The 25,846-nt window shown below is 69.2% G+C and overlaps 4 protein-coding genes across 5 annotated transcripts; 2 read left to right on the top strand and 2 right to left on the bottom strand.

Annotated features, from left to right (window-relative positions):
- The first annotated feature begins 3,255 nt into the window (after nucleotides 1-3,255).
- ABHD8 (abhydrolase domain containing 8) lies at nucleotides 3,256-7,747 on the top strand. Its single transcript, XM_075175638.1, has 4 exons — nucleotides 3,256-4,012; nucleotides 4,562-4,732; nucleotides 4,911-5,127; nucleotides 5,253-7,747. The coding sequence occupies exons 1-4, from the start codon at nucleotides 3,258-3,260 to the stop codon at nucleotides 5,400-5,402; spliced, it is 1,293 nt and encodes a 430-aa protein (XP_075031739.1). The 5' UTR covers nucleotides 3,256-3,257; the 3' UTR covers nucleotides 5,403-7,747.
- Nucleotides 7,748-7,757: 10 nt separating this feature from the next.
- ANKLE1 (ankyrin repeat and LEM domain containing 1) lies at nucleotides 7,758-10,960 on the bottom strand. Its single transcript, XM_075175091.1, has 5 exons — nucleotides 9,813-10,960; nucleotides 9,554-9,725; nucleotides 9,306-9,465; nucleotides 9,038-9,167; nucleotides 7,758-8,033 (listed from the first exon to the last, which is right to left on the bottom strand). The coding sequence occupies exons 1-5, from the start codon at nucleotides 10,780-10,782 to the stop codon at nucleotides 7,861-7,863; spliced, it is 1,605 nt and encodes a 534-aa protein (XP_075031192.1). The 5' UTR covers nucleotides 10,783-10,960; the 3' UTR covers nucleotides 7,758-7,860.
- A 3,584-nt stretch (nucleotides 10,961-14,544) lies between these two features.
- On the bottom strand, nucleotides 14,545-17,458 carry BABAM1 (BRISC and BRCA1 A complex member 1). 2 transcript variants are annotated; one of them, XM_075175666.1, is made up of 9 exons: nucleotides 17,419-17,458; nucleotides 16,443-16,752; nucleotides 16,299-16,357; nucleotides 16,042-16,162; nucleotides 15,891-15,969; nucleotides 15,432-15,456; nucleotides 15,089-15,218; nucleotides 14,915-15,001; nucleotides 14,545-14,822 (listed from the first exon to the last, which is right to left on the bottom strand). In XM_075175666.1, exons 2-9 carry the CDS (start codon nucleotides 16,734-16,736, stop codon nucleotides 14,622-14,624), a joined length of 996 nt encoding a protein of 331 aa, XP_075031767.1. In that variant the 5' UTR covers nucleotides 16,737-16,752; nucleotides 17,419-17,458; the 3' UTR covers nucleotides 14,545-14,621. The 2 variants fall into 2 exon arrangements, with proteins under 2 accessions (XP_075031767.1, XP_075031766.1); XM_075175665.1 differs by having other exon boundaries at nucleotides 16,443-16,773; nucleotides 17,419-17,449.
- A 1,533-nt stretch (nucleotides 17,459-18,991) lies between these two features.
- Nucleotides 18,992-23,156, top strand: USHBP1 (USH1 protein network component harmonin binding protein 1). The gene is made up of 14 exons (XM_075175089.1): nucleotides 18,992-19,104; nucleotides 19,234-19,286; nucleotides 19,418-19,545; nucleotides 19,618-19,845; nucleotides 19,936-20,046; nucleotides 20,146-20,267; nucleotides 20,379-20,519; nucleotides 20,589-20,671; nucleotides 21,083-21,203; nucleotides 21,296-21,539; nucleotides 21,706-21,897; nucleotides 21,984-22,075; nucleotides 22,171-22,293; nucleotides 22,948-23,156. The coding sequence occupies exons 1-14, from the start codon at nucleotides 18,992-18,994 to the stop codon at nucleotides 23,117-23,119; spliced, it is 1,923 nt and encodes a 640-aa protein (XP_075031190.1). The 3' UTR covers nucleotides 23,120-23,156.
- The last annotated feature ends 2,690 nt before the right edge of the window (nucleotides 23,157-25,846 follow it).

Genomic DNA, 25,846 nt, shown 5'->3' with positions numbered 1-25,846 from the left:
TCTGCTGGGGGCGGTGACGGAAGGTAGCTGGGATGGAGGGGAGGGGGGGGAAAAGCAGCTCATCGCCATGGTTACCAGCATCTTTGCAAAGTTCTTCGCATCCATCTGGTTGCGATGGAGCCTTTTCATCTCACGGAGGGAACATCCCTTGATGTTTCTGGCTGCATCGGCCGTGGCAGACGGTGTGGTGGGTTAGAGGCGGCGCGTGGGAGGTGGGAGACGGCCGGGCTTTGCCTCCCCACCCCTGATATGAAGCCTAACATCGAGTCAAGTTCTCTTAACCTCCCGTCCCTCCCTTTCCCACCTAGCACGGCTCGAGGTGCTCTCTGACGGGATTCGGGTGGTGTTTTCTCAGTCTGACACCCAGCAGGGACTGCCACGTCCCGCACCACGAGCTCCAGCCTGGGCATACCCCAGCGGGGGCATCTCAGCTCGGGGAGCCAGGCCCTGCCCCGCTGAACAGCCCCTCTTTGCAGGGGTCCGCGCTCGCACCCAGAGCCGATGAGGCTGGAGGGCAGCTCCAACGCCCGAGCCTGGGCTCCTGGATCTGCCTGCAGAGCTCCTGCCTGCCAGAGCCTGCCAGCAAATCAATTCTGGAAACGAACAGGATGGACTGATTGAGTTAATCCTGAGAAGTTAATCAATGTCGAGGCAGTTTGGCCAGAAGTCCTGTTTATCATCCATGCAGAGATCATTAGTGCCTTGTGAAATGGAGGCGCAGCGCAAAGCCAGGCTTTATGGAAATCAGAAGCAGAATCATGTCCAGGACCCACAGGCTGAGCCTGGGGGAACCATGCCCGGTGCAGGATGTGGCCTGCCAGCCGTGGGCAGAGCTTGCAGAGAGCTCACAGTCGTGCCCGTGGGGACTGCGAGGCTCAGGGTCTGCCTGGTTTCCCCTCTCCCCCTGGGTTTTCCGCCTGCCCCATCCCTCTGTTCAGCATTACCTTGCTCGGGGATCAAGAGCATCCCAAGCCTGGCACCAAACTGGTGCTCAAAAGCACAGCAAGAGCAGCGGCGTGTCCGTCCCAGTGCAAAGGCAGCTGGGCATCTTCCAGCCGGGGCTCCAGCCAGTCTGGTGCCCAGCTCCTCGGGCTCATCACCGATCTGGAAGCGTGGCTCAGCAGAGCAGACCAGCCCCTTGCCAGCGAGGTCAGGATTTAGCTTCTCCTTCCCAAGGCTCTGAGACCTCTGGCTCTTGCTCATCAGCTTGGATGGGTCCATCCCCGGGCAGCGAAGGGAGCCCGGCGGGCGACACAGCTGTTTAGCCCGGCGCTCGGCCAGCCTGCGGCAAAGCTCTCGGTGCTGTAGGACCTGAGCCGCGTCCTGCATGGACATGCTTGTGTCCAGAAGAGAGATCACCAACACGAGCCCTGAGCCGCATCCTGCACAGATGTGCGCGTGTCCAGAAGAGAGCTCGCCGATGCCAGCCCGGGTACCAAACACAGAGGGCTGGGACTGCCATGCCCCACATCGGAGGAGCCTCCGGGGAGCTCCCCGGCCAGCGGCAAGGAGAAGCAGCACCCAGGACCGGCTTTGCTGCGTTTCCAGTCCCTTTCTCACCACCCAGAGCCTTACACGGCGTTTGCATGGGAGTCAGGCCACTGTCCCCGGCAGAACCGGGCGAGAATCAAACGCTGGCTGCAGTCCCGAGAGCTGGCAGCGCTCCCCAGAGAAGCCACTCCGGCTTTGCCAAGGGAACCATTACCCGGATCGCCTGCCTGGAGCAAACAGGCTGGTTTTTCCCGGGGAAACCCACGAGCCGTGCGTTGGGCTCCCCCCTGGCCCGACCGGTGCCCGGGGGCGCACGGGGGCCAAGCTGGGCACGTTGGGGTCCGTGGGGGTCTCCGAGGAGGGCGCGGTGTTGGCTTCCCCAAATGCAGTGAATGGTAAAAGCCGCAGCGAGGGAGGCCTGCGCTCCCAGCCTGCCTCCGTCCCTTGCTTTGTTTTGCACCGTCTGCCAGCAAAGCGCCCGTAATCCTGCCGGGTGCACTTGAAGGGGTTGTTCGGGGAGCTAAGGAGGCTGCTCCTGACAGCGTCACTGGGATTTAGACGTTAAATTCCCTCCTGGGAACACGCTTTTCCTTCTCCTTCCCTCCGCCGGGGGTCATGGTTGGTACCCGCAGCCGCCGCTCGGGGGGCAGCTGGTGCCCCCCCCCCCCGCAGTGCCCGCTCTGGCTCTCTTTGCCCATCAGCATCAATAATTCACCATGTTTAGGTTCATCAATAATAAACGCGCAGCAGGCTGCCAGCCAGGGGAGGCAGGGATCTCCCCAGCCCCCTCCGCAGCCACCCTCAGCACCGCCAGCACGGCGTCGGGCTCTGGTCCCGGCACCGATGCCCCCGGTGCCACCAGCCTTTCCTACCTTGCATCTGCCTTTGCTCAGGTCTGGCTTCGCTCTCGGCTTCGCTCTCGACCAGGCTGGGTGGTCCTGGTGTCCGCAGCCCTCTCCCAAAGCCACCCGAGTGCCCTTGGAAGAGCAAATGTCAAGGAATGAGCCTTGGGGACAGCAAGGAAGTGCCACATCCCCCCAGCCCACGTGGTGCCGGGTGGGGACGTGGGGAGGGGGGTTTCCCACCCCCAGTTCTCTTGCTGTATTATTTTCAGCCTCGGTTTGCGGAATGACTTTAATTAAAACCTTCAGTCCCTGTAATTTCCATCTCTCGCTATTTGTTTAGACTAGAGATACATATATATATATTTAATTAGTATAAATAATGCATTTTCATAGCTGAATCTTTCCTTAGCTCCATATTTGGTGCCAGAAATAGCATTTTAATTTCAAACAGGCTTTTCTTTGCGTGTTCCTTCCCCCGGCCAGAGCAGGTCCCTTCTCGGAGGCCCGCGGCTGCGTGCCGGGGACTGCGTGGGTTTGCAGCCGCTTGAGTCCATCTCTGCTGGGCCAGCGTACATCGCACCGGCTCGGTGACAGGGACGTGGCCCAGACAAAGCTGGACGGGGAATGCTGGGTCCATCCTTCATCTGAAACAGAAGCCTGTTCGCAGGTGGCTGGGGAGGGCTCTGCATCTGGGGAGCACCACGTTCACCCTCCGATGCATCCCCAGAGGCACGTTCTGCCCTCGCTCGTGCCGCTGCGGTTTTGCCCAGGGCTGTGGCAGCAAAGCAGGGCGAGGACGAGACTGTCCCTGGTCCCCTGTGCTACAGCCGGGACCCCCAGCAGGTCCCCGCTGGGTGCTGGAACTGGTGACTGACCCCTCCTTCTCCTGCCCCCCCTCTTGCCTTCATTGCAGGGAGCATAATGCTGAACAGCATCACCGATGGGCTCCTGTGCTGCCTGATGGGCAAGACAACGAACGCCGTGGGGCCGCTGGACAGCGTTGAGTCCAGCAACGGCTACAGCTTCATGGAGGTGAAGCCGGGGAGGATCCTACGGGTCAGGCACAGCACGCCCAACCGCCTGGCCCCGGAGAGACCCGAGGAGACCCAGCCCGGGGAGCCGGAGCGGGGCACGGTGCACTGCAAGCGCAAGATCACCGTCTACCGCAACGGGCAGCTGGTGATCGAGAACCTGGGGGACGCCGTCCGCTCCGAGATCCTGCACTGCCAGAACAGCTCGGGGGAACCCAACAGCACCGTGGAGCTGGAGCTCTCCGACCTGGCCGGCCAAGCTCCTGCCCAGGGTCCCGCCGGCACGCCGGGATGCGGCACACGGGAAGCAGCCGCTGCCCCTGGCAAGCGTCGGAAGCGTAAACCCAAGAAAGTCGTCAACATCGACTGCAAGAAGCAGATCACGAGCTGCAAAGGGACGCACAGCGACGTGGTCCTCTTCTTCATCCACGGCGTGGGTGGCTCGCTGGACATCTGGAAGGAGCAGCTGGACTTCTTTACCAAGCTGGGCTACGAAGTGGTGGCTCCTGACCTGGCCGGCCACGGCTGCAGCTCGGCTCCCCAAATTGCTGCCGCGTACACCTTCTACGCGCTGGCGGAGGACATGAGGGCCGTCTTCAAGCGCTACGCGAAGAAGAGGAATATCTTGATAGGACACTCGTACGGGTAAGGGACTGGGGGGTCCCAAGAGCGAAGGGATGGATTTGTCCCCCTGTCCTTTCTCGGCAGCGAATGCCCGACAAATCCCGCACTTTGGGGGCTGAGAAGCAGAGGAGGGATGTGGGCTTTCCCATTCTGGGTTTACCCCGCATCTCTGACCTCCTACATCCTCTCGGTCTGTGTCCCTGGGTCCAGCTAATCCCAGAGCCCGTCCTCCAGCAGGGAAGCTGGTAGAGCACAGCCTATAAATAGAGTAAGCCCGAGAAAGTCAATTAGATGGAGACTAAGCAGTGCAGAGAGCAGGGCTGGGAGGAGAGGGAGCCGGAGATGGACTCCGAGCTGGGTAGGATTAGATCAGGACAAGGCCGGTCCAGGCTGGCAGGCACCCACGTGGGTCCCAGCACCCCGCTTTGCTCTGCAGAGGAGTGAAACCCCCAGCTCAGCCCCTCTGCCCGGGCTCTGCGGGTCAAACGAGGGGTGTAGCCTGGGCTCCGGCCACGGATCCTTGGGATGCATCCTCCGGCGCATGGCCTCCATGTCTGTCTCTCCCCGCAGGGTGTCCTTCTGCACCTTCCTTGCCCACGAGTACCCAGACCTGGTCCATAAGGTGATCATGATCAACGGAGGGGGCCCGACAGCGCTGGAGCCCAGCTTCTGCTCCATCTTCAACATGCCCACCTGCGTGCTGCACTGCCTGTCCCCGTGCCTGGCCTGGAGCTTCCTCAAGTGAGTGACCGTCCCGGCGCCGCGGCGCTGGGGAGGGTTGTCCCCAGCCAACCTGGCTTCCAGCCACCACGGGCAGGGACACCGTGTCCTGCCAGCGGCGTCCCCCACGCTCCCGTCCCCCCGATGCTGAGGCACCGCGCTGGGCTAACCCTCTGCCCGTGCCGGCTCCGTCCCGCAGGGCTGGCTTCGCTCGCCAGGGTGCCAAAGAAAAGCAGCTGCTGAAGGAAGGCAACGCCTTCAACGTGTCCTCCTTCGTGCTGCGCGCCATGATGAGCGGGCAGTACTGGCCGGAGGGTGACGAGGTTTACCACGCGGAGCTGGCCGTGCCCGTGCTCCTGGTCCACGGAATGCACGACAAGTTCGTCCCGGTGGAGGAGGACCAGCGAATGGCCGAGGTAGGGGACCGAGCGGGGCTGGGGGGGGGTCAGCGAGGGCTGGGGTCTGCCTGCCAGCACGCGGTGATGCGGGCAGGGGGCTCGTCCCGGCGCTGACGCCTGCCGCTGTCGCCATCTCCCTCCAGATCCTGCTGATCGCCTTCCTGAAGGTGATCGACGAGGGCAGCCACATGGTGATGATGGAGTGTCCCGAGACGGTGAACACGCTGCTCCACGAGTTCGTCCTGTGGGAGCCTGAGACGCCAGCTGGGGACGGGCAAGGGGAGAAGAAATAAGGCGGCGGAACGCGGTGACCGGGCTGCTCCGATGGGAGAGATGTTTCGGAGTGGAGAGGGGTTTGCGAGAGCGGAGGGGTGCGGCGGAGGCTGCCCTCGCCGGGAGCTCAGCCGATTTTCTTTCCCGGCCGAATCGGAGGCCGGTGGCGGAGCACGGAGGCTCCCCCAGGCCAGGGTGCGCGGGGCCGGCAGCGGGAACACGGCAGACCTGGTCCCCGTCCCCTCGGGGATGGCATGGCAGCCGCTGGAGCGTCTTCATCCTGTTTCTTTGTAGTATTATTTTCCTCACGCAGCGACCCCCCGGGGACGGAGAGGAGGCGGCTGCGGGGAGACTGGTCCCACCTGCAGCAAAATGGGGAGAAATCAGAGGGGTTCCTCCAGGGAGAGCACGTCGGCTCCAGCACCTTCCCGGCCAAGGCCGGAGGAGCTGAGCTGGGATTGCTTGAACGGGAAGCCAAAGGCTCCTTGGCCTCAGCAGCGGGATTTGGCTCTGAGCCCTGCAGCGCCTCGCTCGAGCCGCCTGTGGGGCCGGGACCACCGTTATGGCCCGCAGCCGTGCACGCAGCGTCCAGCAGCTCCTGCCTGGCGCTGGCGAGGGTCTGCCGGCACAGCTCGACTCCGCCGGCACAGCTCGACTCTGCCTGGCCAGGAGATGAGGAGGAGGAGGTGACCTGCTCCCTTGGGCACGTCAGGACCGTCAGCTCCCCCGCCGCGGTGGGACTGGCACGGCTGGGGTGGGGAGGACAATGCCAAACCTGAGCTCTCCCGCGGTCCCCGGTGCCACCGTCTGTGCAGTCACGTCCCCAACCACCATTGCTTTAGGTACCGCAGTGCTGGCTTCTGCAGAGCCCTCTGCTTCCCTCCCGCATCCTCGAGATGCTCGGAGCCATCGCCACCACGCAGCGACTCCCGCAGCGTCCGATCCGCTCGCCCTTCCCGGCTTCCAGCTCCTCCAAGACTCCGGGACCCACCACCCGCTCCTGGATGACATCCCTGCCGGATCACACCCACCCCTCGTGCACCAGGGAACCAGCAATGCGCCATCGCCTTGCCGTTGTGTCTGTCCTTGCCGACAGCTCCGGTACGGATCCGTGAGGTCTCGGAGCAACGCGGGAACAATGAAGCAAACTGCGACCGTCTGATTGCAATGGACAACAGCTCGTTACCTGCCGACACCATTCTGTACGTAACCCACCGGTCCCATCATCTCCTCCCCTCTATGCTTCGCATCCCGCTGCCATCCGAGAAGGAACATGAGAAGTGTCGAGCGGGGACCTGGGTGCCGTCGCGGGATCCGGAGGCTCCCGGCTGCACCGGGACGGGTGGGAGCCCGAGCGAGCGGGAAGGATGCTGTGCTCGGGGGATGGCCCCAGCCATCCCGAAGAGCGGAGCCGCTCCCTGCTTTGTTTCCCTCTTATTTCCCCCCATCTAAACCAAAGAAACAACCAGTTCCACGGAAACCTCACCCTTGGCCCCTGTCCCACCCAGCCCCGCCTCGCCCCGACCGGGGCTGGCACCGCACCAAGGCACCCAGGTCAGCTCGAGGGGCTCCCGGCTGGGCAGGGCTGCTCCGACCGGAGCTGGCACCCACCTGCAAGCGCCTTCCCCGAGGCTGAGCCCATCTTTCTCCCCAAACTGAGCGATGTAGAAGAGGAAGGGTCCTTCGGAGCCGGCCCCGGCGTGACGGGGACCCCGTGCGATGAGTGTCCCCAGGCGGCCCCCCCCTTGTCCCAGCGCCGGGGCAGAGCTGCCCCTCTGCCAGCGCCTGCCCCTGCCCGCTGCTGCCGCAACCTGTCTCATAATGAGAATTTTAACGACCCTGGGTTCAGATCGTTTCCACGAGCCTCCCCCTGCAACACCCCTCCCACCCCGTCCTGGCCAGAGGAGACCCCGCAGCACGGCCGGGGTCTGCAACCAGGCTCCCCAGAAATACAACCGTACCCCAAAACGTGGCTCTGCCCCCGCCGCGGCCCCCCAGCCAGCTCCAGGCGACTGTCGGTGCCCGGCTGCGGGCCACGGCTCTTCGACCTCTGTTTGCCACGGAGTCTGTGTCGCTTGTACCCACATCGCTTGTGCTAAGGCCAAGGCAAACCGCGCACCGTAACCCCGCCGCCGAGCCACGCGCCGTGTTAGTGCCATTTCATACAGTAAAGCCGTGTTATATTCTCAGCCGCGTCCGACTCGAGGATGGGGAGAGATGCGCCGGGCGCGGGGGCTGTCCTAGGAGCACGGTGGAGCGGGGAAGCGAAGCCCGAAATCACACGCAGCTTGGATTTCTTAGCACAAAAAAAAAAAAAAAGACCTGCAGTGATTTATTTATCACCCTGTAGGGAAATAGAAAAATAGAAAAATTCTCGCCAGTGTTCACGACATAAAATCCACACCCAGAGCACAGCCACCTCCTCGGACAGGGCGGGGGGGGTGCAGGCAGGGGGCGTCCCCCAGCACCCCAGGGTGCTCAGCGCCCGCCCTGGATGTCCGCCGGCCGGAGCTGCCGCTCGCCCTCGGCCAGGAAGATGCGCATGGCCCTGTGCAGCATGTGAACGCCCAGGCGCCGGCGCCGCGCCGCCGGCCAGCTCGCCGCCACGCCGTAGCAGTTCCCCTTCCTCTGGTTGGTGATGGTCTGCAGCCCTGCGGGGACGGGGTCAGCACCCTCAGCCCCAGCACCCTGCTCCCCATCAGCACCCACAGCCCTGCAGGGATGGGGTCAGCACCCACAGCCCCAGCACCCTGCTCCCCATCAGCACCCACAGCCCTGCAGGGATGGGGTCAGCACCCACAGCCCCAGCACCCTGCTCCCCATCAGCACCCACAGCCCTGCAGGGATGGGGTCAGCACCCACAGCCCCAGCACCCTGCTCCCCATCAGCACCCACAGCCCTGCAGGGATGGGGTCAGCACCCTCAGCCCCAGCACCCTGCTCCCCATCAGCACCCACAGCCCTGCAGGGATGGGGTCAGCACACTCAGTCCCAGCACCCTGCTCCCCATCAGCACCCACAGCCCTGCAGGAATGGGGTCAGCACCCTCAGCCCCAGCACCCTGCTCCCCATCAGCACCCACAGCCCTGCAGGGATGGGGTCAGCACCCACAGCCCCAGCACCCTGCTCCCCATCAGCACCCACAGCCCTGCAGGGATGGGTTCAGCACCCACAGCCCTGCGGCGACGGGTTCAGCACCCACAGCCTGGGACCCCTGCTCCCCATCAGCACCCACAGCCCTGCGGCGACGGGTTCAGCACCCACAGCCTGGGACCCCTGCTCCCCATCAGCACCCACAGCCCTGCGGCGACGGGTTCAGCACCCACAGCCTGGGACCCCTGCCGCCCATCAGCACCCACAGCCCCCCAGGGATGGAGGCAGCCCCGTGTCCCCCACCAGCACCCACTCCCAGGCAGCTTTTCTCGCAGGAGATGAGGGTTTGGGGGATTGTGCCTAGACCCTGCACTGGCAACCGGGGACCCCAAAGTCCCCGTGAGCCCCAGGATGGGCTGCACCCCCCCTCTGTGTCCCCCTGACTCCTGCATGGGGTGGGACAGAGGGATGCGGGGAGTCAGAGTGGTGGCAGACCCGATTTCGGGAGCTGCGGCAGGGGCAGGGGGCCAGGGCAGCGCCATCTCCCCCCCGGCCCCGCTCACCCAGAGCCTCCACGAGGCAGCCCTCCCGCGTGTAAGCCTCCGCCGGGACGGTGCTCTGGAAGCAGTGCACGGAGATGACGCCCTGCCCGCTCGCCCAGATCTCCAGGATGCGCCGCACCTTGGGGCAGCCCTGCGGGACAGTAGGTACCATCACCATGGCCTCGAGCCCCCCGGCGCAGCCCCCCATGCCCATCACCATGGCCTCGAGCCCCCCGGCGCAGCCCCCCATGCCCATCACCACGGCCCCAAGCCCCCCAGCCCATCCCACCCTCTGCGTCCTGGCGCGGTGCTGGCTCAGCGCCTCGGCGAGGTGACGGTATGGCCGGGCGCGCGTCCCCTTGCCCACGTAGAAGATGGCTTTGACGAAGGTCCTGAAGCACTCGGCCGGGCTCAGGCGGTGGGAGCGGAGCGGCAGGTTCTGGGTGGTCCTGGGGGTGCAAAGCTCCAGCTTTGGGGCTCGATGCCTCCCAGGGGTCCCCGGCACGGGGGACGCGTGGGGCAGCGGCGTGGCCCTACCTGGGGTCAAGGAGGAGGTAGTTGAAGCTGGACTTGACCAGTCCTTCCCGCCAGCGCCGGCTCCGGTCGGGGCGGTCGAACTGCTGGGCCAGCGCCAGCTCGTCCTGGGCGCAGTCAGGGACGTGGCCGCTCCGCAGCGCGGCCGCCAGCTCGGGGCTGTGCCCTGGGGTGGCTGCGCCGGCATCGGGGAGCACCGTCAGCCCCATGCCGGCACCGCAGGGACCGGCCAGCCAGGCGGGGAGGGGTCCCCAGGACTCACCTGCCGGCCTCCCCCGGCGTCCCCTCGCCAGCTCCTCCAGCCGCCGCAGGTACAGCCGCCTGGTGAGCTCCGTGACGGGCCCCGGGTCGTCACCCAGCGCCCGCAGCCGCCGGCGCAGAGCTTCATCGGAGAGGGGCCGCGGCGGCACCGTGCACGCTCGCTCGTCCTGGACCATGGTGTCCTCGGGGCTGGCGGTGGCCTCCGTGCCGGGGCGGTGCCGCTCAGTGGGTGCCTGTCCCTGCTCCTCGTCTTCAAGATGCTCCTCGGAGCAGTGGGTGCTGCAGCCAGCGGGCGAGGGCGGCACGGCCGGGCTCCCCGGCCCCACCGCAGTGCTGCCTGGCAGCTGCGGGGCCGGGAGGTGGCTGAAGCTCCCGTGGGGCCATGGGGGCTGGTGCGTCCTCAAGGACGAGGGGTCCTGCCACCCAGAACCATCCTGCAGCACCCTGGGGTGGGGGCTGCCGGTGGCACAGGGTGAGCCCCGAGCATCTGATGGAGAGTTCTGGGGGTGCCCATGGTGCCCAGGGACCAGCAGGACCGTGGGGCTGGAGCCAGGGGAGCCCCCAGCATCTGATGGGGGGTCCTGGGGGCGCCCATGGTCCCCAGGGACCAGCAAGACTGTGGGGCTGGAGCCAGGGGAGCCCCCAGCATCTGATGGGGGGTCCTGGGGGCGCCCATGGTCCCCAGGGACCAGCAGGACCGTGGGGCTGGAGCCAGGGGAGCCCCCAGCATCTGATGGGGGGTCCTGGGGGCGCCCATGGTCCCCAGGGCACAGCAGGACCGTGGGGCTGGAGCCGGGGGAGCTGCTGGTCCCCAGGGGGGAGCTGGGCTGGCTGGGGGCTCCGGGGAGGATCTCGGTGTCATCCAAAGAGCCTGTCCCCTCTCCGTCCCCGCTGGACACATCCTCACCCTGCAGGGTGATGCAGTGCGGGACACCCTGGGGTGCTCTGTGCCTGGGGGGCCGCCGGGGCATCTCCAGCGTCTCGTCGAAGAGGGAGGAGGAAGAGGAGGCGCTGAGCCGCGCCGCAGAGGCCTGGAGGCGGCTCTTGGTCCTGGGGGTGACGTGGCGGTCCCTGGGGGGCTCCGGCCCCCGGCGGGTGGCATTCCCAGCAGCAAGGCTGGCCGGGCTGCAGGGTGGGGAGCCCTGGAGGCTGCACCCCTGGAGCCGTGCAAGCAGCTCCCCTACACTGCCCACCTCCGAGCCATCCTCGCAGCGAGGGGCTGCCCTTGAGCCCCCGCAAAAATCCTCACCCTGCACCCGTTCTGCATTTGGGGGGCTGGCGGGGGGCAGCTCCCAGGCGGCAGCTCCAGTAGGGGAGGGGGCTGCCTTGGGCTGGGGGGAGCGGCGGAGCCGAGCCCCCGGGCACCCCCCGGCCTCGCTGGGCTCCAGGGTCTCCAAGGCACTGACGAAGCACTCACTGTCACTGCTGCTGTCCCCAAGGCTGCTGCGGTCCCAGCCCCTGGCCCTCGCCTCGAGCTCCATCGTCCCCGGGTTGGGGGCAGCCGGGGCCGCGTTGCCCAGCCCTGCCCAGCCCACCACTGGTCCCCGGGGGACATCGGGACGGTGCTGAGCCACAGCACCCGGGATGTCACTGTCCCCAGGGTTCTGGCATGCCACGGAGCAGCTGCTCAGGCCACCGTGGAGCCGGGGAGCCCTGGGTGATGCCCCGTGTTCCCCTGGGACCCTGCTGCAACACCGGGGCTGGGGGGAGCTCAGGGACCCGCCAGGACCAAACCCCTGCTGGGGTCCCTCCCCAGGCTCATCCCCGGCCGAGAGCAGCGTGCTGGAGGCGAGGGGCTGCGAGGGGAGAGCTGGGTCCCCCGTGCCCGTGTGGGGCCATGGGGCGAGGGGGGGGATGGCAAGGGATGGGGGCTTTGGGGGACAGCCCGGCCAGGCCGGGGGCTCACCCGAACCACAGCCGCCCCCCAGCTCCGGCTCCTCCAGCAGGGACCTGCGGGTGCTGCTCAGGGGCCCGGCCTCGGAGCCGTCCTCGGGGAGCCCGGAGGAGACGCTGCCTTCGGAGCCGTCCTCCGTCAGGAAGGAGAGGGAGCGCCTGGGCCCCCCCGGGGCTGGGGGCAGAGATGGGAGTCGGTGTCCAACCCAAACTGGGGGGCTGGATCAGCCCCCCCGACACCGGCCCCAGGGGCACCCTAGGGACCTCACCCTCCGCGGGGGGCCAGCCCCGGGCGCGTTGCAAATCCCGCAGGATCTGCACGCGGTTGCCCTGCTCCAGCAGCAGGTCAGTGGCTCGTTTCCCATCCTGCAGGGAGGGGACGCTGCTGTCACCGCTTGCCAGGGCCACCATGGGGTGACACGGCCCCGCCAGGGTCAGGCGAGCACCCGCTGCTCACCCACCCCACCGATGATGAGGGTCCCAGCACGGGCAGCACCTCCAAGGTGCTGTCCCCCTCCCCAAAGCCATCCCCCCTAACCTGGTCTCGCAGCTCCGGGTCCCCCCTTTTCTTCAGCAGGAGCTGGAGGCACCTGCAGCACCCCCAGGACGCGGCGACGTGCAGCGGCGTCAGCTCCTGGGCGGACCTGGCGCGGGGAGCAGGGCTTCACCCCGAGCCCGCCGCACACCCCCGGCAGGTCAGGGCCGTGGCCGTCCCCTGAGGGTCACGCAAGTGCCACCAGCCCCGCAGCCGGGTGCTTTGGCATCACGGGGTGGGGGGGACGCTGCGTGGCCCCGGCTGTTACCTGGTGTTGGGGTCCCCACCAGGGCAGCACCCGCTGCCCACCCACTCTCTGCCGGCAGCCAGATGGGTGGGGGTGACCCCCTCCGGGAGGAGCAGGTTGGGGTGGGCCCCCCGCTGCAGCAGGGCCCGCATCACCCTGCGGCACGGCCGGGCACAGTCAGGAGGGGGGGCGGCCCGCAGCCCCCCCGGGTCACTCCCGGTGCTGGGCTGTGCCCCAGCCCCCCCCAGGCATCGCCCACTGGGTCGGAGCCACGCACTGGGGCACCCAAACCGGGCCCCCGACAGTGTGAGGATACTCCCGTGCCACGGACCCCCGAGCAGTGCAATGCCCCCCCCCGTGCAATGCACCCCAAAGCAGCGAATGCACCGCACCCCCCCCGGGCCGTGCAGGGACCCCCAGCGCTGCACCCCCTCCCAGCGCCTGCCCCGGCCCCTCCAGGGGTTCCCCCTCCCCAGTGCAACCCCCCCCGCCCCGGGGCAGTGCATACAGGGGTACCCCTAAGCAACCCCGCCCGAGTTGCAGCACATGCAGCGGGCCCCCCCGCCCGGTGCAACGCCGGTACTGCAGAGCCCCCGCCCGTGCAAAGCCCCCCCGCGCCGGTGCAAGGCCGCGCCCCGGGGCAATGCCCGTCCCCTGCCGGTGCCTGAGCCCCGCCCAGTGCAGTGTCCCCGTCCTCCCCCCGGTGCCGTGTCCCCCCCCCCGGTGCCGTGTCCCCCCCCCCCCGGTGCCGTGTCCCCCCCCCCCCGGTGCCGTGTCCCCTTACGGCTCGCGCCGCCCCGCGCCGCTCATGATGCCGCCCCGCGCACGCGCACTGCGCCCCGCCCGTTCGAACGCCCCGCGCACTGCCGCCCCGCCGCTCATTGGCTGACGAGGCGTCCAATAGGAGCCGGCCAGATGTGGGCAGAGCTGAAGGGGCGGGGCCGCACCGCCCAGTGCCCCGCCCCGAGACTCCCAGCACCGCCCACGGCCCCCAGTGCCCTGCACCAGTGCTCCCAGTAACCTGCACCAGGGCCCCCAGTGCCCTGCACCAGTGCTCCCAGCGCCTCCCAGTGCCCTGCACCAGGGCTCCCAGCACCGCTCAGTGCCCTGCACCAGCTCCACCCCGTGCCCTGCACCAGTGCTCCAGCGCCGCCCAGTGCCCTGCATCAGCATTGCCCAGTGCCCTGCACCAGTGCTCCCAGTAACCTGCACCAGGATTCCCAGCGCCTCCCAGTGCTGCCCAGTGCCCTGCACCAGTGCTCCCAGCACCTCCCAGTGCCACCCAGTGCCCTGCACCAGTGCTTCCAGCGCCTCCCAGTGCCCTGCAGCAGCACGACCCACTGCCTCCCAGTGCCCTGCACTAGTGCACCAGCGCCTCCCAGTGCCCTGCATCAGCACTCCCAGCGCTCCGCACCAGCTCCACCCAGTGCCTCCCAGTGCCCTGCACCAGTGCTCCCAGCGCCTCCCAGTGCCCTGCACCAGGGCTCCCAGCGCCCCGCACCAGCTCCACCCAGTGCCTCCCAGTGCCCTGCACCAGTGCTCCCAGTGCCCCGCACCAGCTCCACCCAGTGCCTCCCAGTGCCCTGCACCAGTGCTCCCAGCACCTCCCAGTGCCCTGCACCAGCGCTCCCAGTGCCCCGCACCAGCTCCACCCAGTGCCTCCCAGTGCCCTGCACCAGTGCTCCCAGCACCTCCCAGTGCCCTGCACCAGCGCTCCCAGTGCCCCGCACCAGCTCCACCCAGTGCCTCCCAGTGCCCTGCACCAGTGCTCCCAGCACCTCCCAGTGCCCTGCACCAGCGCTCCCAGTGCCCCGCACCAGCTCCACCCAGTGCCTCCCAGTGCCCTGCACCAGCACCTCCCACCACTCTGTTCATGGCCAGAGCCCCAGGGCTGCCCCAGGGCACCCAGCCGCCCCTCAGGGTCCCCACGCAGCACCGCCGGGCACAGGACCCCCCTCCATCCCCATGGCCGGGGTGGCGGGGGGAGCACAGGATGCCACCCCCCACCCTGGGTTTCCGATCCCGGCGCAGGAGCCGCAGCATCAGCACGACACCCGCTCGGGCAAACACGTCTCTCTTTCCCCCGCCGCAGGTAACAGCCCGCGGCCGCCCGCGGCAGCCCTCCGCCGGCGGGCTCAGACGGTGGCTTCGATCTCGGGGGGCTCGTCCTCCCCCAGCAGGCTGTACGCCGCGTGGGTCTGGAAGGGCCGCTGCAGCGGGTGCGCCAGCAGCTTGGCCATGCAGTTGTGCAGCTCCACCGCCGGCCCCGTCAGCGAGACCTCGTACTTGTAGTTGGTGCCTTTGGTGTCCAGGCTGCTGAAGAAGGCGTACATCTCCTGGGGGGGGGACACGGGGACGGGCAGCACTGGCACCGGGGGGGACGCAGCCCCCGGCTGCATGGGGGGGACACGCGCCGTCCCGCATTTACCTTCCAGCTCGTCTCGTCGTCCTTCTCCTCCACCCCGTTGTGGATGTAAACCACGTCGAAGAAGAAGTAGGGGCACTGCAGCATCTTCTGCAGGACGAGAAGCCGGGAACGGCGCCGGGAAGCTCTTCCACGCGGAGCCACCGAGCTCAGCCGGGGCCGGGGGGGGGAACCTACCTTCATGTGCTCCGACATGGAGAACTGGGGCTGGCAGCCCGGGCGGCCGAACACCAGGATGGTCCGGACCACGTAGGGCGGCGGGATGGTCTGTACGTTCTCCGTCACCGGCAGCTCGATCTTCTGCTGGCTGTGCCAGGAGGACGGAGGCGGCTCAGGGACCGTCCCCACCTCGTTAAAACTTAATGACAGCTCTGGGCTGGGACGGGGAAAGCAGCACCCACCCCAGGAGCTGTTTGGGTTAAAAGCTCGCGGCGTTTTTACAGCAAAGCAGAAAATTTGTAGCCAGGGTGGGAGGCCCGACCCCCCGCAGCAGCCCCCGCCGCCCCCCGGCCACACTCACATCAGGTTGAAGAGTCCTTCCAGATCTGCAGCCCCCGGTAAGGACTGATCCCGGCACGCGGACCCCTGCCCACCCCTGGGGATGTCCCGCACCCAGACCCAGTGGCCAGACACCGGGATGGACCAGGATGGGGAGAAAACACCAATAAATGGGTGTTTGGTGGGTCTGGAGGGTCCGGCAGTAACCCCACCTTGGGGGGTTCAGGGGCCCGGTTCGACCTCCCGGCCGACACCGCTCTGGCTGTGCCGGGGATGCCAGCGTGGCCGCGGATCTGCTGCCATCTGCAGGCAACGGGCCCGGAGGGTCCCCGCTTATGCTTGAGGGACCCTGTTTGCACCCAAGGGACCCCGTTTCCACCCAAGGGACCCCATTTGCACTCAAGGGACCCCGTTTCCCTTCCAAAGGACCCCATTTCCCACCCAAGGGACCCCCCTCCCAGCCCCACAGGCGGTGGGATACTGAATGACTTGCAGACGACGGTCTCCAGGTCGTAGAGGCAGCTGCAGACCTCGCGGGGGTCCGAGGTGAACCCTGAGAGCTGAGAGGAGCCGGGGTGAGGGGGGCGCGGAGCCGTCCCCGTCCCTGTCCCCGTCCCCGTGGCCCCGCTCACCCACGTGGCGTCGTTGTTCACCACCACCAGCGCGAACTCGTGGCACTTGTCGATCTTGTGCTTCGTCCTGACGAACATCTCGATCATCTTCTGGGAGATGTTCAGCGCGTTGGTCTTGGACCTGCCGCGGGGGCCGGAGCTCAGCGGGGACCGGCGTCGCCCCTGGCCCCAACTGCACCGGTCCCCGTGCCGGCTGGGGACGGCAGAGCCGGGCTCCCCGGGGGTCCCAACAGCCGGGAGCAGCCCCCAACACTCACCCATTAAAGGACTCCAGTTTGGGCAGAGCCATCTCCTCCGCCAGGTCCAGGCAGATGATCTGCAGGAGAGAAACCACGGCTGAGCCCCCCCGCAGCCCCTCACCCTGGCGTCGGGGCTGCGCCACCCTCCCTGCGGACACTCACCACCTTCTCGGGGCAGTTCACCCGCGGCGTCTTGACCTGGACCTCGGTGGGGGGCGCGGGGCCGGGCCAGGCGGTGCCGTCGGGCGCAGCCGTGCCCTGGGGGCTGTCGTCGGCGCTGGCCGCCTCGCCCTCCCCCTCGCTGCGGTTGCCCACGCTGGCCTGGGCGCTCAGCGCCCGGTCCTCAGCCCCCTCAGGGTTGGAGCGGGTCCTGGGCCGCGGCTCCGTTGCCTTCTCCTCCTCCTCCTCGGCGGCGCTGCCCGGCTCCGACGTGTCCATCCCGCAGCCACGCTCCATGGCGGCTCCGGCGGTGCTGGGGACCGATGCCGGGTGGCTGCGGGGTGTCAGCGCTGCTGCGGCCCTGCGCCCCCCGGGCCCCCCTGCTCTGTGCACCCCTTGCTCATACACCCCCTGCCCCACGCCCCCCCCACTCTGCACACCCCTTGCTCACATCCCCCCTGCCCCACGCCCCCCCTGCTCCGTGCACCCATTGCTCATACACCCCCGAGCCCCCCCCCTTGCTTCTTCCCACCCCCTTGTACCGCTCAGCTCCTGCCAGCCCCGGGCACCCCCTGCCCCACGCGTGCCCTTGCACCATGCCCTCTGCACCCCCGCACCCCCACGCCCCTGCACCCACTACCCCACGCACTCCCCCACCCGTGCACCCCCTGCCCACCTACCCCCGATCCACGCACCTCCCCACCCCTGCACCCCCTACCCCACGCACCCCCCCCACCCGTGCACCCCCTGCGTACCTACCCCCCACCCGTGCATCCCCCACCCCTGCACCCCCTGCCCACCTACCCCCGACCCACGCAACCCCCACCCGTGCCCCCCCTGCCCCACGCACCCCCCCACCGCTGCACTCCCTGCCCACCTACCCCTGGACCACGCACCCTCCTGTACCCCCTGGCACGGTGCACCCGCTGTTCACGCACCCCCGACCCACGCACCCCGCTGCCCCCCGGCGCGCGCTCACCCGCTCCCGGCCGCACGAGCCCCGCCCTGTACCGCCCGGAAGCGGCGTCGCGCAGGGGCTGCTGGGACTTGTAGTTCTCCGCGGCCCCGCCGGGCACGTGGGGGCAGGAGGGCACCCCGGCACCCTGGCTGCCCGTGCACGGCACCCCAAACACCCATGCACCTCTCCCTGCACCCTAAGCACCCATATGCACCCTCCTGCACCCATGAACCGCCCCCTGCACCCCAAGTATCCATGCACACCCTCCTGCACTCATGCAGCACCCTCTGCGCCCCAAACATCCATGCACACCCTCCTGCACCCATGCAGCATCCCCTGCACCCCAAACGTCCATGCACACCCTCCTGCACCCATGCAGCACCCCCTGCGCCCCAAGTATCCACGCACATCCTCCTGCACCCATGCAGCACCCCCTGCGCCCCAAACATCCATGCACACCCCACTGCACCCACGCACCGCACCCCGCACCCTAAGCACCATCCCTCTGCACCCCAAATACCCATGGTCTATCCCAGCACTCCGAACACCCACACAGCACCCTCTAGCACCCACGCACTGCCCCCCCCCGCGCCCTAAATACCCCTGCAGCACCCCTTTGCACCCCAAACACCACCCTCCAGCACCTAAAAGCCCTTGCACTGCCCACAGCACCCCTGGGCTGGCTCCCTCCTGGCCCTGCACACCCCAGCACCCCATGCAATGCCTCCTAGCACCCCAAATACCCATGCACACCCCTGCGCCCCCCCCCTCCGTGTTCTGGGTGCCCGCCCAAACTCGAGGGGATGCTCAAGGACGCAAAGCTGGGTGCATCCTCCCAGCTGGGTGCGAGGGAGCCCACGGGCACACGGGGAGGGTCCAGCGTGGGGCCGAGGTGCCGTGGGGCAGAGCAGGGGGGGACGGTGTTGGGGGGCAGAGCCCCCCGAGACGGCTGCGCCGCCTGCCCGGGCACGGGGCAGCGCAACGGTTAAGCGCAGGAGGCTGCGCCGGGGCTGCCGAGGAAGAGGAAATCTCGGCAGGAACAAGGACGGGGAAAGGCCCAGGGCAGGGGCCGGCGGCGCAGCCCGCAGCCAGCCGGGACGTGCCGGGAGGTGCCGGGAGCCTCGGCCGTGGAACCGGGACGAGCCCCGGGGACGGGCACTGGCCGGCGCAGGGCGTCGCGGGCAGGAGGCGGCTGGGATGGAGAAGGCAAGTGGGGTGTCCCGTGCTGCGGGGGGCTGGTCCCACATGGCCGAGGGCCTCCTCGTGCCCCCCCACGGCCACCCCCCAGCCACCGGCATCCCTGGTCCCGGTGCCAGGCTCCGGTACGCAATGGCGTGGCAGCACCAGGTCCTGCCCAGCCCCGGCTCCGGAGAGCGGGGCAAGGCGCTGCGGCCGGCCGGCTGGTGGCCAAAACTCCTCCGTCCCCATCCCCACCCCGGCAAATCCCGGCGGGTGTCAGCCCCTCCGTCCCCTCGTGCCGGCTGGGGCCGGGCCGGGCAGACACCCCTGGTGCCCACAGCCCCCGCAGCCCCCACGGGGCGAGGAGGAGGATGAGGAAAAGGATGAGGACGAGGATGAGGATGACGATGAGGACATGGCGGGGGACACCGAGGGCATCCTGCGCTACGAGGAGCGCATCGCCGGGCTGCTGGTGACAGTGGCCCGGCTGCACCGGAGAGCCGAGCAGCTGCAGCACCGCACGGGCAGGTACCGGCACGCGGTGGCCGTGGGGCACCGGGAGCTGCCACCACCTGGCCCCCTCCACCTCTGGCCTTCGCCACCCCCCAGGGAGGATGAGGAGGGCTGGGAGGCCACTGCCAGCCTCCCCGCTGCCAGCCCGCAGCCCCGGCACCTCGACGGCACATTCGACACCACCACAGGTCTGGAAGGTGGGTGCGCCGTGCCGTGCCGTGCAGTGCCGTGCCGTGCCGTGCCGTGCCGTGCCGTGCCGTGCCGTGCCGTGCCGGCAGCTCGCTGCCTGCTGCAGGGACCTGACCCCGGCCGCGCTCCCTCTCCCCAGCCCACGGCCCCGACCTCTTTGCGGACCTGCAGCACGCCGTGAGCTCGCTGGAGCGCGCCGTCTTCTCCCGGCACTGGCGGGTACCGGCGCAGCCTGTGCCCGGCGAGGAGTGGGCACGGGCAGCCAAGGTGAGCCATACCGGTATGGTCAGCCCAGACACCAAGGGGATGGACACCGGCTGACCGGTCCCGTATCCCCAGAGCCTGGAGGAGCTGGACCGGACACCGGGCTGGGTCGGGAGGGCGACGCGCTGGGGCCCGGAGGAGGGAGCGGACGAGGGGCTGCCGGCGGAGGAGGCGGCGGTGGCGGCGGCGGTGGCGAGGAACACGGCACTGCGGGCGGCCCTGGGGCGCCGGGACGAGGAGCTGAGCCAGGCCACTGCCTCGCTGCGGGCGCTGCGGGGGGAGCGCGACCGGCTGCAGCAGAAGGTGGGCGCTGGGGGCACGGCAAGGGGGGGGCACTGCCCTTGGGGTGCCACCGGAGTGGCCCCCCGGGGCTCAGCCCGGTGCTCGGCGCAGGTCCAGGACCTGCGGGATGCTCTGTCCAAGCTGGAGGAGCCGGGGGGCTCCGGCAGCGACACCCCCGGGCTCGGCAGCCCCCCGGGGCGGGGGGAGCCCCAACTGCCCCAGGTGAGTGTGGGGCCGGGGCGGGCTGTGGCTGTGCCGTGGTGGGGGGCTCAGCGGGGGGGATCCTGCCCCGGCACCGGGCTCTGCCTGTCCCCTCTGCAGGACCTGCCCCAGTGCGGCGATGGCGCTCAGCCCCACGGTGCTCAGCCCCACAGCCCCCTCTCCCCCCAACCTTCGGCGGGTGCTGACCGGGAGCAGGAGCAGCGGCTGCAGCAGCTGCAGGGGTAAGTCCCCCCCCCAGCCCCAGGGGCTGCTGAACCCTCGCCAGCGGGGAAACTGAGGCACGGCGCCAGGCCCCGGCCATGCGGTTAACGGCGGGTGCCGGCGGTGCCCAGGTGCCTGGGGAGGCTGCAGGAGGTGAACCGGCAGCTGGCGGCCGCGCTGCAGGAGTGCAAGAGCGATGCGGAGCGGCTCAGCATGGTGCTGGGCCAGCACGAGTCCCGCAGCACCGCCCTGCGCCTGGCCCTGCGCTGCAGGTGGGGACGGGGACGGGGACAGGGTGGGGGACAGCCTGCGGTGCCACGCTGAGCCCCCTCTCCCTGCAGCGAGCGCTGCGGGGGGGCCTACACCGCCCTCCTTGACCTGATGCGGGCGAAGCTGGGCAGGGAGGAAGATGATGCCCGTGGCGGTGAGTGCCAGCCTGGGGGGCTGCGGGGTGTGGGGGTGCTGGGGGGGTGCTGGGGAGTTCATGGGGAGGGTGCTGGGGGGGGAGTTCATGGGGAGGGTGCTGGGGGGGTGCAGGAGGGATGCTGGGGGCTATCAGGGGGGTGCAGGGGGGATGCAGGGGGGATGCAGGGGGGATGCAGCGGGATGCACAAGGGATACCGGAGGGGTATCGGGAGGATGTTGGGGGGATGCAGGGAGGATGCGGGCAGATATCAAGGGGATGCAGGGAAGGTGCTGGGAGGATGCTGGGCAGATGCGTACGGGTATCAGGGGGAGCAGGAAGGGTGCTGGGGAGCCCCAGTCCCCAGCACAGCCCCTGTGGGCACGTACTGGACAAGGACACCTGCCTGAATGCTGCCTGCCCCGGGCCTAGGAGCCGCAGGGCATGGAGGGGGGGCCGGCCCCACGCCGACGGAGGGGCCGCAGCTCCCAGGCCGAGCGGAGCCGGACGGCCGGGAGGAGAGCGGGGACAGCGGCTCCCCCAGACTGCAGAGGTACCGGGAGGAGGGGGGGCCACGATGCTGAGCTGTCCCCGTGCCGGCACCGTGCCCCCGTGCCCACCCCAGCCGCATCCCCGTCCCCCCAGCATCCCGGCACCCCACGGGATGGAGGAGGGGGCCCTACGCGAGCACATTCGCCGGCTGCGTGCGGAGCAGGCGGCCGTGGAGGCGTCCCTGCACGATGCCCCGGCACCCACCCGCGCCAGCACCCGCTGCAGCGAGGACACCCGAGCCCGGGCTGAGCGGGTGCTGCGGGACGCCAGGGCTCTCCTGCCCGGCTGGAGGCGGCCGGAGAAAGCGGAGCTGCTGCAGGACTTGGCGATGCTCAAGGTGAGATGTGGGGGGGATAGCGGGGGTCTCCGTGGGATGCAGGCTTTGAGCAGAGCAGCTGGGAGAAGGGCAGGGGGTGATGCGCGGCGGGAGGGAGCGGAGCCAGGGGGGGTTGGGGCCGTGCCTCAGTTTCCCCTGCCCAGCGGTGACGCCGCTGCCCTGCCAGGAGGCCATGGCCGACCTGAAGATGCAGCTGCAGCTGGCGGAGAGGGAGAAGCGGGGTCTGGAGGTGCTGGCGGCCGGGCAGGGGCCGCGGGAGGCTGCTCTGCGCCTGCTGCTCCAGCATCTGGAGTGGGAGCGGGACGGGGGGCCCGGCCGCCCCCCCAGCCCTCCCAGCAGCTCCAGCAGCAGCGAGGAGGTAAAGATTGCTCCGACCTCCCCATGGGGACCCTCCCCGGGGCCGGGGGTCTCCCCAGGGATGGGACCCACACCCAGCCTCTGCAGGATGCCCAAACCGGCCGGGTGGGAGCAGCGGCTCCCCGGCACCCTCCGGACCCGGAGAGGATGGGGGAAGAGCTGCTCCGCGCCCTGGCCCGGTAAGAGACCTCACCGCCGTGCCGTGGCCCCGCCACGGGGAGCCGCGCCGGCGCTGGGCAGCGTGCCGGGCTGGCTGCCATGCGGGTGTCCCCAGGGTGGAGGAGCTGCGTGCCCGGGCGCAGGCCCTGGTGCTGTCCCTGGAGCAGAGCAGTGCCACCAGCCGCGCGCAGCAGGCGCAGTGCGTCACCGTCACCGCAGACTTCTTCCACGCTCACAGGTGGGCAGGAGGCACCCGCTTCCCCACTGGGCGGGCGGTGGGTGCAACATCCCCCCACACACCCCGAAAACACGGTGCTTTCCTGCATGTCCTGGATGCGCATCCCCCCTGCATGCCCCAGGTGTACGGTCCCTTCCTGCACACCCCAAAACCACGGTCCCTTCTTGCACACCCCAAAAACACTGTCCCATATTGCACATCCCCAGTGTGTGGTCCCTATCTGCACACCCCAAAAACATGGTCCCTCCCTGCGTACCCCCAATGCATGGTCCCTCCCTGCACACCCCAAAAACATGGTCCCTCCCTGCACACCCCAAAAACATGGTCCCTCCCTGCATACCCCCAATGCATGGTCCCTGCCTGCACACCCCAAAATCACGGTCCCTTCTTGCATACCCCAAAAGCACCGTCCCTTCTTGCACACCCCAAAATCGCGGTCCCTTCCTGCACACCCCAAAATCGCGGTCCCTTCTTGCACACCCCAAAAGCACCCTCCCTTCCTGCACACCCCAAAACCGTTGTCCCCTCCTGCACACCCCAAGAGCGTGGTCCCTCCCTGCAAACCCCAAACCCACGGTCCCCCCTGCCCGCGCGGTCCCCTCGGTCCCCTCGGCGCCGCGCCCCGGGCCGGGACGCTGAGCGTGGCGCCCGCAGCGCGCTGGCCCTGGCGTACCGCGGCGCCCGGCGGAAGCAGGCAGCCCAGCTGCGGCGGCTGGAGGCGCAGGCAGGTGCCCTGCGCAGGCAGCACGCCCGGCGGGCGCAGGCGCTGGCCCGCAGGCTGCAGACGCTGGAGCAGGGGACGGCTGGCAGCGAGACCTGCATCTAGGGACCCCTCGTCACCCCCAAGACCCCCCGTGCCCGGAGGCGCCTGCTGGAAGAATAAACCACTGATGCTCGTGGCTCGGCCAGCCCCGCTGTGGTTCGGGTCTGGGGGGGCTTTGGGCTTGGGGAGGGGGGCTCAGGCAGCCGGACCCCTAGCTCGGCTCATCCCAGCGGGGCCGGGAACAAAGGCTGTCCCCTCCCCGCCGCCCCCGCTATCTCCCGGCGCAGATGAAGCCATTTCGTTATCCCTGACGTGGGATCAAAGGTGACGGCGGTGGCCGTGGCGGCCGGGGCCCCATGCATCCCCATGCATATTCAGGAGGGAAGAGGAGCGGTGACCCCGCGCCGGGGGCATCCTCGCTGGGCAGGGGGGGCCCCGGCAGCGGGGCTGTGCCGGGGGGCTGCCGCGGGGAGCGGGGGGGCTAAATCCAGCAGCCTGAACCCCGGCACGATGGGGCATTTGGAGAGCGGGAGCTGGGCTGAGGGGGGTCTCCGGTGGGAGGATGCGCAGGGCTGTGGCGCAGCCCAGGGCTCAGCCGCTCAGCCCCACGCCGCAGGGTGGAAGGGAAACTGAGGCACGGAGCTATATATAGGCTAAAATGAGGCCTGCATCTCCCCGGGGAGATCCTGCAGCAGAGTTCAAGGCTCAGTGGATCAATATCCAGAGCCGTGGTGACGGAGAGGGCAGGGAGAGGGACGCGGGGCTGCAGGGCTGCTGGGATGCGGGGCTGCAGGGCTGCTGGGATGCGGGGCTGCAGGGCTGCAGGGGTGCGGGGCTGCAGGGCTGCAGGGGTGCAGGGGTGCAGGGTTGTGGGGGTGCAGGGGTGCAGGGGTGCAGGGGTGCAGGGATGCAGGGGTGCAGGGCTGCAGGGGTGCAGCTCACTCCCCCGAGCTGTCCGTGCCCTCCGCCCCCGCCACCCCTCCACCAGCTGGGAGCCCTCGGAAACGGGGGCAGCCCCGTGTCCCCGGAGGCGGCAGGGCTGGATCAAAGGAGAACTTCCCCGGGGAGCTGCCCCGGCACGAAACGGGAGCAGCGGTGCCATGGAGCCCAGGCCTCGCAGCCGCCCGCTGATCGGTGCGGCAGGCGCTGCCGTGTGCCCGGTACGGAGGGGCAAGTCCAGACACTGGAGCGGGGGGGCTGCCTGTGCTGCCTGCTCCCAGCCCCTCTCCCTGCCTGCATCCCCGGTGCCTGGCTCCGGCAGGGACCGCGGCTCGGCTCGGTCCGTCCCGGCTCGTGGGGGGGTCCCGGGGGCCGGCGGGGGCCGGTGGCGGTGGCGTGGAGGGGCTGACCCGCAGGTTGAAGGTCAGGGCTCTGCGCTCAGACCCCTTTTCAGATTCAAATGGGTTCCTGGGGGCTTTGTGCGGGGTCAGGCTCCACCGAGAGCCGCATGAAAGGGCCGGGGCGGCCGGGGCGGCTTCAACCCTGGGTGCCGGCAGGAGGGGGAGGGCAGGCGGGACCCGCTGCCGCCCCCACCCTGGCTGGCGGGGTCCCCCCTGCTGCGTCCTGCTGACCCCGGTGCCAGACCAGGTCCCCCAAGGACACCGGCGGGGATGGGGTGCCCCGGGCTGCGGCGTCCCCACCGTGCCCGGCGGCTGCAGGGGCTCAGGGCAGGCTGGGGTGGCCTCGGCTCCCATTCCCGCTGCCGCGCCGGGCCCAGCTGCGCTGCCCGCCTTGGCACAGCCCGAGCCTCTGCCAAGGACAGAGCGTGCCACGAGCTCAGGGAGCAGAGCTGGGGGCTCCCAGCACTCTGCTGCCTGCCAGGCTGCTGGCACGGCATGGCACGGCATGGCACGGTGCAGCTCAGCACAGCACGGTGCAGCACGGCACGGTGCAACATGGCACAGTGCAGCACGGCATGGCATGATGCAGCACGGCATAGCATGGCACGGTGCAGCACAGCATGGCATGGCACAGTGCAGTATGGCACGGCATGGTACGGTGCAGCACAGCATGGCGCAGCGTGGCGGCCGCGGGTGGCAGGACCCCCCTGCTTTGCCTGCTGCTCACCCCCACGTGCACCCAGAAACCTGCAGCTCCCCAGGGAGGGCTCCACGTCCCAGTTCACGGTTTGCAGGATGCCGCCATTCTGGCCCACTCCCTGCCTCAGTTTCCCCTCTGTGGAGCAGCGTGGGCTGTTGGGAAACGGAGGGGCCGCAGCAAAACCCCTCAACACCCGTGGGTAGCAGGGTCCAGTGTGGGACTGCACCCCATTCCCTGGGTCCTGGGGGGCTGCAAAACACCATCCTGGTGGGGGGCAGGCTGTGCCGGGGGGGGGCACGGGGGCAAAGGCAGTGGGGAGAAGCCGGGAGCGAGGGGAGCAGGGAGGGTGGGTGATTCATGGCTCCCCGGGGAGGGAGAGTCTGGCCTGGGTGGGGGCCAGGATCTGATATCCCGGGAATGCAGGGCTGGGAGCTGCCCGCTCTGGCGGGGGGGAGGGGGCTGGGGACAAGGGGAGGCTGGGGGTGAGGGGGACCCTCAGCCTCTCTGCAGGGCTGGGGGCAAAACCGCAGCATCGGGGGGCAAAACCGCTGCTCCGTGGGGTGGCCGTGGGGGGCATGTGGGGGAGCGAGAGCCCGTGTGCGTGTGGTGACCCCCGCCGCCATCTGCACCGCGTGTGCACCCCCGTGCAGGGGCTGCGTGTCCCGTGCACATGCGTGTGCACCCGGTGGAGGCGTGTTTGCTGCGTGGGCACGATGGGTGCTCCCTACGCCGGCGTGCGTGCCCTGGGGC

Source organism: Calonectris borealis, chromosome 28 (genome assembly GCF_964195595.1).
Source record: "Calonectris borealis chromosome 28, bCalBor7.hap1.2, whole genome shotgun sequence".
Taxonomy (NCBI): domain Eukaryota; kingdom Metazoa; phylum Chordata; class Aves; order Procellariiformes; family Procellariidae; genus Calonectris; species Calonectris borealis.
Note: the sequence above shows the minus strand (reverse complement) of the source record. Positions and strands in the feature narration are given on the sequence as shown.

Excerpts from the sequence above, each read along its gene's own strand:
- ABHD8 (XM_075175638.1), top strand. The coding sequence starts at position 3,258 with ATGCTGAACAGCATCACCGATGGGCTCCTGTGCTGCCTGATGGGCAAG. Across the intron at positions 4,013-4,561 it reads TTGATAGGACACTCGTACGG|GGTGTCCTTCTGCACCTTCC; the intron begins GTAAGGGACTGG and ends CTCTCCCCGCAG. Across the intron at positions 5,128-5,252 it reads AGGACCAGCGAATGGCCGAG|ATCCTGCTGATCGCCTTCCT; the intron begins GTAGGGGACCGA and ends ATCTCCCTCCAG.
- BABAM1 (XM_075175666.1), bottom strand. The coding sequence starts at position 16,736 with ATGGAGCGTGGCTGCGGGATGGACACGTCGGAGCCGGGCAGCGCCGCC. Across the intron at positions 15,002-15,088 it reads CCATGTCGGAGCACATGAAG|AAGATGCTGCAGTGCCCCTA; the intron begins GTAGGTTCCCCC and ends CTCGTCCTGCAG. Across the intron at positions 14,823-14,914 it reads ACGACGAGACGAGCTGGAAG|GAGATGTACGCCTTCTTCAG; the intron begins GTAAATGCGGGA and ends TCCCCCCCCCAG.
- ANKLE1 (XM_075175091.1), bottom strand. The coding sequence starts at position 10,782 with ATGCCCCGGCGGCCCCCCAGGCACAGAGCACCCCAGGGTGTCCCGCAC. Across the intron at positions 9,466-9,553 it reads TACCTCCTCCTTGACCCCAG|GACCACCCAGAACCTGCCGC; the intron begins GTAGGGCCACGC and ends TTGCACCCCCAG. Across the intron at positions 8,034-9,037 it reads CTGCCTCGTGGAGGCTCTGG|GGCTGCAGACCATCACCAAC; the intron begins GTGAGCGGGGCC and ends CCGTCCCCGCAG.
- USHBP1 (XM_075175089.1), top strand. The coding sequence starts at position 18,992 with ATGGCGGGGGACACCGAGGGCATCCTGCGCTACGAGGAGCGCATCGCC. Across the intron at positions 19,105-19,233 it reads CTGCAGCACCGCACGGGCAG|CCCGCAGCCCCGGCACCTCG; the intron begins GTACCGGCACGC and ends CCCCGCTGCCAG. Across the intron at positions 21,540-21,705 it reads AGGACTTGGCGATGCTCAAG|GAGGCCATGGCCGACCTGAA; the intron begins GTGAGATGTGGG and ends CTGCCCTGCCAG.